This window comes from Abramis brama, assembly GCF_963993115.1.
Source record: "Abramis brama genome assembly, chromosome: 24".
NCBI classification, from domain to species: Eukaryota; Metazoa; Chordata; class Actinopteri; order Cypriniformes; family Leuciscidae; genus Abramis; species Abramis brama.
The window spans coordinates 20,888,456-20,903,093 of record NC_139986.1 but is presented as its reverse complement, the minus strand read 5'-3'; the positions used below and the strand labels follow the sequence as shown (position 1 = coordinate 20,903,093).

The following is a 14,638-nucleotide window of genomic DNA, read 5'->3' as shown; positions in this document are numbered from 1 at the left end:
GCTACAAATAAAACAAAATATGTTATAAACCACCACTCTGCCTCTTTTCATTTTCATTTAAAAAAATCTTAAACATAATGGCCACACAAATGTGGTTCAGGCAACGCAATTGATTATCTTCACTGCATATTTATAACAACACGAAATATAAAGCACAACCCTGACTCTTTTTGTTTTCATTTTAAAAATATGATCAATAAAAAACATTATAATATTGATCATTAAAACTAAAATTTAGCAAAATTGAAGTGGTTGTGTCATTTTATTTTATTATATATGTACATACAGTGAAGAGAATGTAGGCAACATGTATAATAAAATGTTTTATGTTTTAAATATATAAAATAAAATGACAACCTTTTTTGTTAAATGTCAGTTTTAATGATCAATAATAGCCATTATAAAAGTATAAGTAGCCTAAAAGGTATAAGAAGCTATACAATAATAAAGCAAATGATTCAGTCAAACATAAGTCAGCTCTCTAGGCTACAACGTTAAAGTTAAATAGACTAAATAAAGCTATGAAACTTCACTTTGCCCTCAGCTTAACGTTTTGCCAGGGAACAAATTATAGATTAATGAGACAAATAAAGGAAATAAATAAATCGCCCGTTAGATATACACAAGACGATTTGAGTCATGTTAAACCACTAGACTAGAGACATCCGAGCCAGCGGCAGTCAGCAGCACTAACCGAGGAAAGGCTGTTCTCGGCGGGGTAAATTACATGAGCGCCGAGCGTCCGATTGCCTGGATCTCACAACTCCGAAAACGTCAGATCAAATTTTCAAATAGGAGCTATCTTTATAAATAAACCAAAGATTTGAGCTTTAAACAACTACATTCTTGCCTGAAATACTCTTAAAACTACATTTCGTGACACAATTACAGCAGTATTTTTAAATTACGCGGGGTTTCTCCTCTGCTATTGACGGACGCTTGCTGGTTGGTGTGAGATGCATTCTGGGATACCTGGCTGTCTCAAGTCCGCACAAGTCACCTCTCGATGCATCCTCGGTAAAAGGGGTGGATCAAGAACACATCCGGGGATTTGAACTGGACTTGGCTAGATGTGAACTTTGAATTGGAACAGTACTTGGGCAGCGACTGATGATGTTTCACAAGTCCACAAGAACACAAGTACAGACAAGAACGCATATTGAGAAACGGTGGTAGTCTGGCAAAGAGCTCATTCAAGCCCATTTCCATGCCGTCGAAATCGCGGCACCAATCAGAAACGTTGAGGCGGGCTTTACACAATGACGATCGCTCTGATTGGTTTTAGGTCTATCCAATTGCGCCCAGAGGCATTTGAGCATTGTCTGTTAAACTTTTAAATGCATTATATTCAAATTGCAAACACATGAGGACAGTCTCCATAAAAGACCCACTGGCAGATGAACGTGCTACTACATTTCTCTCCGAAACGGTAGGAAATTAAATTAGATTTAATAGAGGATTTTTTAACTGTGACACGATGATTGACAGGGCAGTTTAAGTGACAGAATGCACGCGACAGATCCGTCCGAAAAATATGACGAAGTAGTATGTCCTAAAGCTTGCCTACTTTTTTGCTACACATTCAAAAGTAAATACCTTTTCTTCACAAAAAGAGTAGGCTACATACTTTTATGGCGTAGTGTAACTTAGGCAAATTGGGACGCAGCATATCGCTTTACACGATGACGATCGCTCTGATTGGATTTAGGTCTATCCAACTGCGCCCAGAGGCATTTGAGCGACGTCCGTTGGTGACGCCCCTTTGGAAATGATTTGTCTATGGAGCTTTGCCAGACCATAACTCAGTTACTACTGAGAATGGTCTGGTTTTAACCAGGCTAATTGACTGCTTGATAGTGTATATCATTTTGATCACTTTGTTTATGATTTGAGAGCAGTGTTTGATTTTGAACACAGGTAAAACTGTTTTGAGGTCGAAAGTTTTATTTTGCAAGAGGAGTCAGAGGTTTTGTAAATAGTGCTTGAAGATGAGGTTTTGTGTTTAATGTTTTCAGAAAAAGGAGCAAGGTTTCAGAAATTGTGTTTTAGCAATTGAGAAAAACTGTAAGTGTCAGTTTGCACATAGCACTTTGCCTTGTTAGAGCCATGCAACATGTGTTTTGCACATTCTCTCTTTTTTGGACATCATATATTGCTGTATAATATTACTGTTGTCAGTTTTATTATATACTGTTTTTGCACTGCTCAGGTTTACTTTATATGTTATGTTATGCAGTCTAATGGAGCAGACCCGATTTACATTCACTGGTGGTATCCTGTATAACTGTGTATGACAAATAAATCTTGTCACATACACATACAATCATTAAAGAGATAGTCCACCCAAACATGAAAATGAAGATGTCATAATTTACTCACCCTGATGTTGTTTCAAAGCTGTATGCAGTTTGTTCTTCTGCTGAACAAAAAATAAGATGTTTTGAAAAATTATACAGTTTTTGTTGATTGCTTAAACACATTTCTTGAAACTATGCCTCGTATTCTCAAAACAGTAAACACAAATCTATAATGTCTCACCCAATTCCCCAAACATCCTATTTTCAGGTCAAAATGAAGCTCTACACTCAAAACCATTCACTCTTGCTGAAAAACCAAACTTTGCCCTCAGACATCACACACACTATAACACAGTCTTACACACTGGTGCAATAAATGTAAAACAACATTTCCAAAACTGGTAAGTTATGTTGCTTGTGGTTGCTCTGTCTCTATCTGTATGTGAGGCAATTTGATGCATTTCTTTTTATTACAGTTTTTCTCGATTGCTTAAACACTATAACCAGGCTTTTGAACTAAAATTTCAAAACCATAACGCCATTTATCAAAAAGCACACCCATTTCACTAAACTATAAACACTATTCCCTGTTTTGACACATGAGTCAGATTTGTTGAACTGTCACTTCAAAACTCTACACACAAATCCCTTCATTTCTCATTGCTTAGACCATGTTGTCATGTATAAAGCACTAGCATTCAATATTGTTCCCTCAAGTCAGCACAGCTTCAGCTCAGTTAGCACACAATTACCCAAGTGGAAACACTAAGAGTCAAAATTTAACACACATCAATCAGATCCTTCAATAGATAGATAAAAGGGCCCAAATCAGTTTATTGCATTTTGGAACAATGGATTCAGAAAGACATGAAGGAAGAGGGATAAGAATGAGGAGGAGGAAGGGCAAGGGCAAGAAGACAAGCAGTGTCAGATGAAATTCAAGCCACTCTAGTTGCCCATGTCTTTGTCAATGGTATGACTATGAGGGAGGCTGGGCTACGAGTAAGGCCAAATTTGAGTCGCTTTACCGTCGCCTCGAGAACCTTCAGGGAGGTGTGGTGGCAAACAAAATTCTATCACTGAATAAGAGACAAACATTTCCAATAGTCTTTGATGAGGTTTATTTTCTTGCAAGAAAAGGCCAGCCGTCGTACAGTCACACAGAGTGGCTGCAGAGTGTGACAGTGAAGGGAGGGTATCCTTTCTCCTTTATAGTCTTGACTCCCAGAATGTTATCTTTCTAGGCCAATGATGGTATTTTAACCGTATGTGGAACATTCTTAGACGTATCCATCATATTGTATCCTTGAGTGGAGGCCCTCCTGTCACGTCCCAACACTCTTTACCATTCCAATACAATTTGAATTCCATATTAGAATATGGTTTGTGTGTGCTCTTTTACTGTCATATGTTGGTCACACACATCTTACTGTAAGTAAATATAATTAAAAATATTAGAGGAGAGAGTAAAAAAAAGAGTAAAAAAAAAAAAGTAAAACAGGAAAAAAAAAAAAAAAATGTGTGTGTGTGTGTTTTCTGTGTATGAATAAAAATGTGCCAATGTATCCACTGGTTGTGTCTTTTGTGTTCATCATGTGAAAAGGTTTGTGAGGGGGGAACCACAAGCAACACTTACCAGTTTTGGAAATGTTGTTTTGAATTTATTGCACAAGTGTGTGTGATTTTGAGGGCTTGTGTGTCCTGTCTGAGGGCAAAGTTTAGTTTTTCAGCAAGAGTGAATGGTTTTGAGTGTAGAGCTTCATTTTGACCTGAAAATAGGATGTTTGGGGAATTGGGTGAGACGTTATGGATTTGTGTTTACAGTGTTGAGAATACAAGGCATAGTTTCAAGAAATGTGTTTAAGCAATTGAGAAAAACTGTATAAGTGCAACAGCGACAGTACATGTATGTGTTGTAACAGCACATAGTACAGCTCTCAAAAGTTACAGAGCAGTCTGAAGTACATCTACTGTACCTGTTTTTCTCCCAGAAGGTACTTATGATCGAGGCGACGGTGAAGCGACTGAAATTTGGCCTTACTCGTAGCCCAGCCTCCCTCATAGTCACACCATGGACAAAGACATGCATGGGCAACTAGAGTGTCTTGTCTCTTGCCCTTCACCTTCCTCATCCTCTTCCTTCACCTCTTCCTCCACTCCCATCTACTCCTCCTCCTCCTCCTCCTCCACCACCTCTACCTCCTCCATGCCCAAAGACATGGGCAACTAGAGTGTCTTGTCTCCTTCCCTTTCCCCTTCCTCTTCCTTCACCTCTTCCTCCACTCCCATCTCCTCCTCCTCAACCTCTTCCTTCATGTCTTTCTGGATCCATTGTTCCAAAACTGAATGAACTGACTCTGGCCCTTTTATCTATCTATTGAAGGTTCTGATTGGTGTGTGATCAATTTTTACTCTTAGTATTTCTACTTGGGTAATTGTGTGCTAACTGAGCTGAAGCTGTGCTGACTTGAGTGAATGATATTGAATGCTAGTGCTTTCTAAATGACAACGTGGTGTAGGCAATGAGAAATGAAGGGATTTGTCTGTAGAGTTTTGAAGTGACAGTTCAACAAATCTGACTCGTGTCAAAACAGGGGAATCGTGTTTATAGTTTAGGGAAATGGGTGAGTTTTTGATAAATGGCGTTATGGTTTTGAAATTTTAGTTCAAAAGCCTGGTTATAGTATTTAAGCATCAAGATAAACTGTAACAGCTGTATTTCTGCATGGTTTGAGATAGATGTCCTGCAGAAAGGGGAGAGCCTGTGATGTACTCAGCTAAGTGCACTATATACTCTCTGCAGAGCTTTACATTTACATTTAGTCATTTACCAGACGCTTTTGTAAGGACCATCCATTGGCCCAACGACGGAATCCAGCGGCCTGGCGAAGGTATAATGCGTGTATGTCTTTTCAGCGCTCCAGTGAAGTTCACTTAATTTATTGGAATTTAGTTTTAGTATTACTTTAGCTCTACGCTTAATCTGACTCCAATTTCAAATGATAATCAAATTTAGATCGTATTTCTGATTAGAAAATAATCATAAATATTGATTATGAATTAATTTAGATCTTTGATTATTCTGATTATCCCATACTTTCAATTATTAATTCACTAAGGGACCCGATGCCGCACAGAGTCACATGCCCGGGTTTTCGTGGATCTCACGAACACAGCCTCGCCAGTCTGATCTTGGTCAGAGGGTGCAGGGTTTGCTAATACCTCTTAAGTCGGTTGCCTACTGCTCACGCACACAAAAAAGTGTCGTTTATTTAGCCACTTCCGTACAACTTGCCAAGTCAGTGATAGACAGAAATCAAAAGGTCTTCAGATGACGTGCCTCCTGCTCCGTTCATATGCGCCTTTAGTTTGACCTATCCTGGACACAGAGCTGCGGTAGCACCAGCCTCCTCATAGTCTACTAAAATAATGATTTCAGAAAACTTCAGAATAAATCAAGATGTAACATTTATTTGTCATAAATGTATCATGCCAATTACAGAAGTAAATGATTAAAAGCCAATTCAGAAAATATATGACATCATTTACTCAAAGATGACTCTAAAAGTAAGCAATGTTTTCCTGACAGAGACACACAGTAATGTGTCAGGGCTTTCCAACAGGAAAATACTGACATACATTACTGTATGGGGGATGCCTGGTAAAGAGTCTCAAAGATTGCTCTGTCCCCTCGCTTTAAATACCAGACCAGAACAAAAGGGGTTATACAAATGTTGTTTAGAGTTGTTTGGGCCAATCCATGTACCCCAGGGGGGTAGCATCTGGTTTCTTGAGATATCTTAAAGAGATCTCACCCAGAGAGGAGAAACAGGATTGTCTAATCATCAGATCCTTATGTCCACCCTCTCATCACTGGGCATCACAGGAACTTCCCTCCACTGGTTCGAGTCCTATCTCACAGGTAGGTCCTTCAGGGTCGTAGACAGTGTACATCCCATTCCCAACCAACACAAAGTTGCACATACTGTACACTACATACAAAACAGCAGAAGAATTTACTGTATACAGTTACATTAAAAAAAAAACTGAGGTCCACTCTATGCTGCATCCTCTCTTCTGTTGCGGTCTGGCCACAGCACCTCATCCACATCACAAGCAATGTTTTCCCTGGCCAAGCAGCGGGGGAAATATCGCCTAGCATGGCGATTCCAGCCATGAAGAGCATCAGCTGCTATATCTCCACATGCACTGTAGAAAAAGAAAAGTTGACTTAACTTAAAATTATAAGGCAACTTGCTGCACAGATTTTTTGAGTTGACTCAACTAATAGAGTTTACTCAACTGGAGATGTTATAGTTGAGTCAACTAAGCTATAGAGATGTTTTAGTTGAGTCAACTCAAAAAAATCTATGCAGCAAGTTGCCTTATAATTTTAAGTTGAGTCAACTTTTCTTTTTTTACAGTGTGCATCCTCCATAGCTTGGAGAAGAGGTATACGGAGGAGGTTTGTGGATTTCGGTCATACACTTTCCACCTCCAGGCAGAAAAAAATTCCTCAATAGGATTGAGGAATGGAGAATATGGAGGGAGATAAACAACTAAAAAGCGTGGGTGGGCAGTGAACCAGTTATGAACCAGAGCAGCCCTGTGGAAACTTACGTTGTCCCAAATGACAATGTACTTGAGCTGCTCTGGGCCATCTACCTGATCTAGTGGAATGAGTGTGTTGTGTAGGGTGTCCAGGAATGTGATCAGATGGGCGGTGTTGTAGGGGCCAAGGGTAGCATGGTGGTGGATGACGCCGTGGTGGGTAATCGCTGCACACATTGTGATGTTCCCTCCGTGCTGGCCAGGGACTTCAACAATGGCACGCTGGCCGATGATATTCCTTCCCCTCTTTCGTCTTTTTGTGAGGTTGAACCCAACCTCATCAATGAAGATGAACTGGTGCTCCACTGCAGCCACCTCTAGTTCAAGGACTCTCTGAAACACACATGACAATATCAAAAATAGACATGGAGTGGTCACTATTGTGAAGCACAATCATTATGATTACAATATTGAAATATGTATAATTTACTGTTTACTACGGTGGCCGAGAAGGGTCACTACACAAACAAACGCCACAACAACTACATATGCAGAAAACACCTCCAAATTTAGAAAACACATGCAAACGCCACAACAACTACATATTCAGAAAACACATACATATTCAGAAAACACATACAAACGCCACAACAACTACATATTCAGAAAACAACTTCGTCGATTTCACATCACGTACGCTGCAAATATTCACAGCACGAGCAATTAGGGAAATGAACTGCAAACTGCAAAGACACAACGGAAATGTTTCCAGGGGGGCCATAATCAGTGACGGCTACAAGAGGTAAGTGTTTCTCTTTTATTATGACTGACTTGTCGATGTGCTCTGATACCGAAGTGGTTTTGTGTGTTTATATCTATATATATCCGTCTATATGTCTATATATATATATATATATATATATATATAGGAAATGAGAACAGCTTTATTTGACATTCGGCTATATTATATTATATTATATTATATTATATTATATTATATTATATTATATTATATTATATACAGTATGTGAGCATTCATTAGAGAGAAAACACATTAGGCAGGCCGAACGCAAATACGATGCGATGACGCATGGATATGCTAATTGACGTATGACATCATCTAGCGACATTTAGGGAAGGCGTTAGCCATGGCGTTAGCTAAGGGAGACCGGGGACAGTTGCAACACTTTTTGCATTTCTCTCAGTTACTCAGAGACTATTTGGACTAGACCAACCAAATTTGTATATATTAAACTTGCATCTGTCTGCTAATTACCCATACCATTTAAAGATGATTATATATGACATATCGTTCACAGTATTTATTTGAAGAAGTCAGATGTTGCAACCGACCCCGACCCAGGGTTAAAAATACCTAATTTTTTAATTTTAGCTTTTTGTCTCAATGAGCATATCATTCTGAAAATGTTAACTGTTTTAGGCCTACTATAATATTATAGTATTATTTATTTCAATAATATTATTGTAGCCTATAATTTATTTATTTAGTCATATTTATCAAATAACAGTTATTGAGTTTTGTTTGTTTATGTGTAGAACATAGGCCTACATAGATTCAGTGTGCAGGTGTTACAGATGCTATTCAATCTCTCCATATTTCAGTGTCAGACAGGAAGAATTGAACAATTTGCAATGCAATAAACCTTTATTAAACATGCAATTTATAACTTGTTGCAACTGTCCCAAACCCTATCAGCCATGACAGAACATCATGTGCCTGCTAGACACACTGACTTTGACACATGCTAACCATGTCACTTAGAAGTCAACAAAACAATAATTCAAACTAAGTAAGTTTTGATTAATTCATACAAAATGTCTGGACAGTATGACAAAAAATATATCTCATGAAAAAAATTACTTTCATACCTCCAAAACAAGTTTTGTTCAATAAATGCAGCAGCAAATGTTGAATATGTCTACTATCTTCTTAGTGGGGGGAGGGACTAACTGTGCATGTTCAGTATGAGTGTCATCACTCTAGCTTGTTTCTGATTGGAGAAAAATGACAAGTTGCAACCATCCCCATGTTGCAACTGTCCCCGGTCTCCCCTACTTTCCTTTGAAAATAGTTGACACAGCACTCACATGAACAAACAGGAAAAGATCGAGGTCTCATTGCATCTGCTTGTCTGAAGTACGACTTGATTGCTATGGACTTTTAAGGTAATCAGCTAACCTAGCTTATTTTTATTGATGGTGTTTCATTTGATTTAGATATCTAAATGTTAGTGATAAGAAAAAAAAGAAAAAAAAACTTTCAGATATCAGACCTCGATTATTCTCATCAAACTAACGGTCCCAAACAGTATAGGGTTGCACCAGCCATTCACAATTTCTTACTTAAGTTAAAGTCCACACTAGAAACTTAGTAACTATTAGCTACTTTGTAACTAGCTCAGTCCTTTTTTTTTTATTCAACTTTCAGAAAAACATACAGTGACATTTAACATCAAACAGAAGCCAAAACTGAAATTGGGGGACACATGGCTATCTTATATCGTACATAGTAAAACATTAAATTCTACAAATTGCTTTATTTTCTTTCTTTTTTTTTTTTAGTAAGAGATGTTTTTATACACTTATTATTTTTAGTAATTGAATTCAATGAGTCATATTTTAAGATCTTTAGGAAAAACTTAAAGGAGGGTGTAATAGACATTACTTAAGCTTTATGTACATGAAACGACTCAAGAAGAATTATTACCTGTAATGTGTTATAAATTCCGGAGCCAGTATTAAGTCTTATAGACTCATCTATTTTGATTTTAAGAATGTATCAAAAACCATCATAGATAGGCTACTTGCTTCCAAAAGTCTTTAGAGTATTTACAATTACAAAATAAATGTGTGAGAGTTTCAGATTCAAGATTACAAAAATAACATTGTGGTGAGATGTTTTCTTTAAAACTAGATCTGTACTTTATTTTGTTCTTAAAGGAATAGCCTTGTTCACTTAAAACTGAGATTTCTGTCATCCTTTACTCTCCCTCAAGTTGTTTCAAACATGTATGAATTTATTTCTTCTGCTGAACACAAAAGAAGATATTTTGAAGAATGTCAGTTGATGGACCCCATTTACTTCCATAGTATTTATTTTTTCTTTATTTATTTTTTACTGACATTCTTCAAAATATCTTCCTTTGTGTTTAGCAGAAGAAAGAAATTCATACAGGTTTGAAACAACTTGAGGGCGAGTAATTGATGACAGAATTTTCATTTTTAAGTGGACTATTTCTCTAATGCAGAACGCAGTTAGTGGGTCGTAAGCTCTCCGTAAAGTAATCCGTAGTCGCATAATATGACGTTTACCCTCAATAGCCCAGTAGTAGCCTTCAAATACGTGAGCAGAAGTTGTGTTTAAATGCTGTGAATTTCAGTTTATCCTTCATTCTAACTTTTGCCTTAAATACGATACTATACTTAATCGTGATTATAATAGGTATTTTTATATGTAGCATAAATAAGATTCAGAAACTGTATTTGAAATGAATAAGAATCAATAAATAAAAAGTGATACAAAAAAAAAAAAAACACAAGAAATGACATTTATTTATTATGACTGATTTTATTTGACAAGCACAACATTCTCAATACACACAGAGACGCGCTATTTAGGACGGGTTTGTGTTGAAGAGCCACTAACAAAATACTAATCTGTTCACATAATCTTCTCTATCTTAAATCAAGTGTAAATGTCAGCATTATGTCAACAGGATGGAAGTGGGTAAAATAAGAGATTATTGATGCAGTTCAGTTTTTGTAAAAAAAAAAAAATTCCCCCACCTTGTTATACTTGTGGTGTTCCTGTCAAATCTGACCACCGGTCTACAAAAATTGCTTTTAAATTTCTCATTATTTTATATTATCAACAAATATTGGATTCAATCTTTTTGTCAACTTGTTTTATTTCAATTAGGACAGGTTTTTTATTTTAATTTTATTTATTTTTAGATCTGATTGATTGTAGACCTCTTTATCTGAGCTTATGCACCTCATTTTTTGACCAAAAAAACATTCTTGTGTAATTTTAGCAATATTGCATAAAATGTAAAATTATTCTGTACACTGTATCACACTAGTGTGCTTTACCAGGAAGTTTGTTTTGAAATGCTTTTATTTTGTACAAAATGGAACAAAGTCAGACTTGTGGTGCTCCCGGTCAAAAACGAACAGCCTATAAAAAGTACCATTTGAATCTCTTATTATGCTATATTATCACCAAAGATTAATTGGATTTAATCTTTTTGTCAACTTGTTCTTCAAATTTAACTTCTTTAAATTAGTTTTTTTTTTTTTTTAACTGACTGATTGTAAGCCTCATTAATCTGAGCTTATATTGGTCAAAAATGAACATCCATTGAAAATGAATGGTGAGATCGAAAATACATCAGACAATATATGTTTTCAAACATTTACTGTTCAGGAGCATCATGTTCATGTTCACATAATTCAGTGCAAGTGTTGCTTGCAAAGATAAAGGCTTCGGACCTGTGCATGCATGGATATGCACACTCTCACTACTGTGCACACGCGCACACACACAAACACACACACACACACATTCATGTACACAGACAAACTATTTTGAGTATTACAGGCTTTCTTTCTCACAGATCACTTTATCAGGGTTTTCAACAATGCACAAGGGTTAAGTTCTGCTTTATTGAATATTTAAGGTGAACTAGTGAGAGTCTTGAATATATTCTCTCAGACACAAGCAGTGAAAGTTGAAGATCGACTGTGACAATGGAGACACAAAGGATCCTCATGAGGAGTTTGGCTGTTGTGGTTTTTGCATCTGTGATCTGGACTATAACAGGTAAAGTGCTTAAATCTGTTTGTATATTATTATATCTGATGGAATGATGCGGAATATTGAGGTTTACCTTGTTCTTCTAGGCTTTGAGACTGAACAAGGAGAGTTCTGTCTTGATGGGAGACTACCATGGGTGAAGGAGGAAGTTAAGCTTTTGTAAGTTAAACCCACAAGTGTGGTGAATTAGACCTGAATTTGTAACAGCATAATCTTATAAAGCGTTGTGTATTTAGTACACAGTAGTTTCTTGTATTCACATTGTTTTTTTGTTTTTGTTTTGTTTTACAGAAGAGCTCAAAACAAAAGCCTGACTTCCACGCCACCACCAGCATCATCTATCAGTAAACTCACTCCTGTGGGAGGATCTTCCCAATCAACTGACAAAAGCACTTACAAAAGTACTTACCCCACATGTAAGTAACCATGTTTATTCAGTGCCTGATCTGTGGTCAGTGATTTCTGATGTGTAATTATTCAAGTTCAGACAGATTATCTTTCTCGCAAAATCGTTCAATACTAATGCATCAGTAAATCAAGCCAGTGACTAAAAGATCAACTTCACATCATTTCTCTTAGTAGGATGAAAATAATCTTATTTAAACTGTTTAAATTATATACAGAATGCGATCAAAGAAGCAGCATATGTAAACTGTAAAAAAAAAATACATTAACATAAATATAAATAAACCTAACTACAGTCAATAAAGTGCAGTCATTAATAGCTGCAAACAGTTACAGTACTGTTACAACTCAAACCATCTTCATCCTTCAAGTGAATTGGAGTGATTGGTCTTTGAGTTTGCCTCATTGTTGCATTTCCTTCGAATCAGTGCTTGCACCTCAGACATGTTGGAAATTGTTTGATCACGGTGTCTGTGAAAGGGGAAAAAGATGAGTTTATTTTTATATTAAAGCAAAATTAACCTCTATTAAAAAAAAAGTAACTGTTCCCTTTCAAAAGGGAACTTGCACTGCTTCGATGATGCTATTGGGGAACAATGTTCTCTAGGCGCCTCTTTAATACTTCTGATTTGCACTAGTCGTGTCGCCTAATTTGCATACAGAACGTCAGTTAATGACTTACATCAAGAGTCCTTTCCCCTGAAATTTAGAAATCTAAATTGGTGAATTTAGAAGAAATCTACAGATGCAAACAGATGGAGGATACACTCTAAAAAATGTAGTAAATCTGAGTAACTGCATCTGGTACATTAATAAATAAAACTGAGTAGAAATAAGTTAACATTAAACATTAAAAATAGCAATATTTATAAATTAACTTTTTATTTATGAGTAATTAATAAATTAGCAGATTTTGCTATCTGTAACAAAATAGTTTAGAGTGAATATTTGTGTTGATTTTAAAGTGTTATGTATTCTGATAACACCAAAATAATTAAAATGATGTAGTGCCTTGTGCAAAAATAAACAAATTATTAGTAAAACACGCCCCTCTGCTTGATGCAGTTATTTAGGTTATTCTAAATATATACTTGAAACTAGTAGCATAGAAAATGTTTTCAAAACATGCACATTGTGGAATGGTTTCCTTTGCTGCTCTATAAACCTAGTGAATACTATGAGACCATGGTTTCTGTGTGAACTGATTATTTTGTAGACATCTTTTGAAAATGAAACAATTGCGTGAGTTTGAGGAAGATAAAATTAATTAACTTTTTTTTTTTTTTTTTTTTTTTTAAAGGAAGTCAGAGTTGCGTTAATATATATACTTTTTGTTTAAAAAATAAATAAATAATAATAATTATGAGAAGTGCCCTTTATTTCACTTGAGCCCCTGCCCCTCAAAATGTCTGTGCACGCCCCTGTATCTATGATATATCTATAAACACTGTTTATATCTATGGCTCGACGTGATCGAGTTAGCTGATGATGTAAAGCCAATTAAAAGTTCCTGTTTTTGCCCTTCGAAATATTATATTATAATATTTAAAAGACACGGCTACAAGTGAGACTGTGTATTGTGATTCTGTACTATTCTGCTAACGTTAGTTGAAAATGTATTATGCAGTAACTTAATATTACTCTGAGAGTGTGTGTGTGACAGTGATTTATGTGCACATGTCAGTCACTCTTTCTTATGGTCCGTCAGCACGGCATCGCTCGTCAAGTTCGTAGAGAGCTTATTCAGTCCATTTTAAATTCTGATTTTGGCCGCCTCTCAAATGGGTTATAGATATATTGCCTATGAAGTTCAAGTAATTGCGCTAGAAAATACGCGCTCATTCATGGATGTGCATTTATAGCACGGACGGAGAAAGCGCCGACGCCTGCAGGATTTCATCTGACGGTACATAAGCATATTATAATCTATATCTGTTCCGTGAGAGCAGAACAAACGAGCCTTTATTGACGTTTTTAAATCTGAAAACTCCAAAAAGCAACGAAATTGTCAGCAGACATCCATTAGTGCATGTTCACAGAGGAAAACTGAAATACAGCGCTGGTTGTTCTCTCGAACGATACTCGACGACAACAATCCTAAGCCGTGGGCGAAGTTAACGTTACTTAATGGGTGTATTCAACTGTATGAAATATTCCCGAAAAAAAAGCACAAAACACGGCAGAGATGGCAAGTTCAGCAGCTAACACTTGCTGAGGTGAAGTGACGGCTAGTAACAACAGACAAGCGGCTAGCATTGACATCAGCGACAACCCACCTGTCACTCAAGTGGCCACACCCTTAATTATGCAGAACTTTAAATATTAATCAACTAAACGGATGAGTTATAAAAAAATTCACCCCCCTCACAGTTGTCATGGAGGGCAAAAATAGCTGTATAGACCAACGCCACATACAGACACCAGGCTGTAAACACGTTTTTTTCTGCTGTAAAATTTCATCTCCAATACATTTTAACATGGGGGAGATACAGATTTGACTCACTTTTGACATCAGCCTCAAGCAGCCAGTCAACGAATTGCAGTTTAA

General features: G+C 36.6%; 1 protein-coding gene across 8 annotated transcripts in view; it reads left to right on the top strand.

Annotated features, from left to right (window-relative positions):
• Window positions 1-8,328: 8,328 nt before the first annotated feature.
• Window positions 8,329-14,638, top strand: part of LOC311075411 (uncharacterized protein) — a 145,246-nt gene continuing 138,936 nt past the window's right edge. For 6 of the 8 annotated variants that reach the window (XM_084102817.1, XM_084102820.1, XM_084102819.1 and 3 more), the window contains exons 1-3: window positions 9,042-11,691; window positions 11,772-11,844; window positions 11,977-12,101. In XM_084102817.1, coding sequence (XP_083958943.1) covers window positions 11,619-11,691; window positions 11,772-11,844; window positions 11,977-12,101 — 271 coding nt within the window. In that variant the 5' untranslated portion in view covers window positions 9,042-11,618. The other 2 variants (XM_084102815.1, XM_084102814.1) reach the window with 2 other exon arrangements.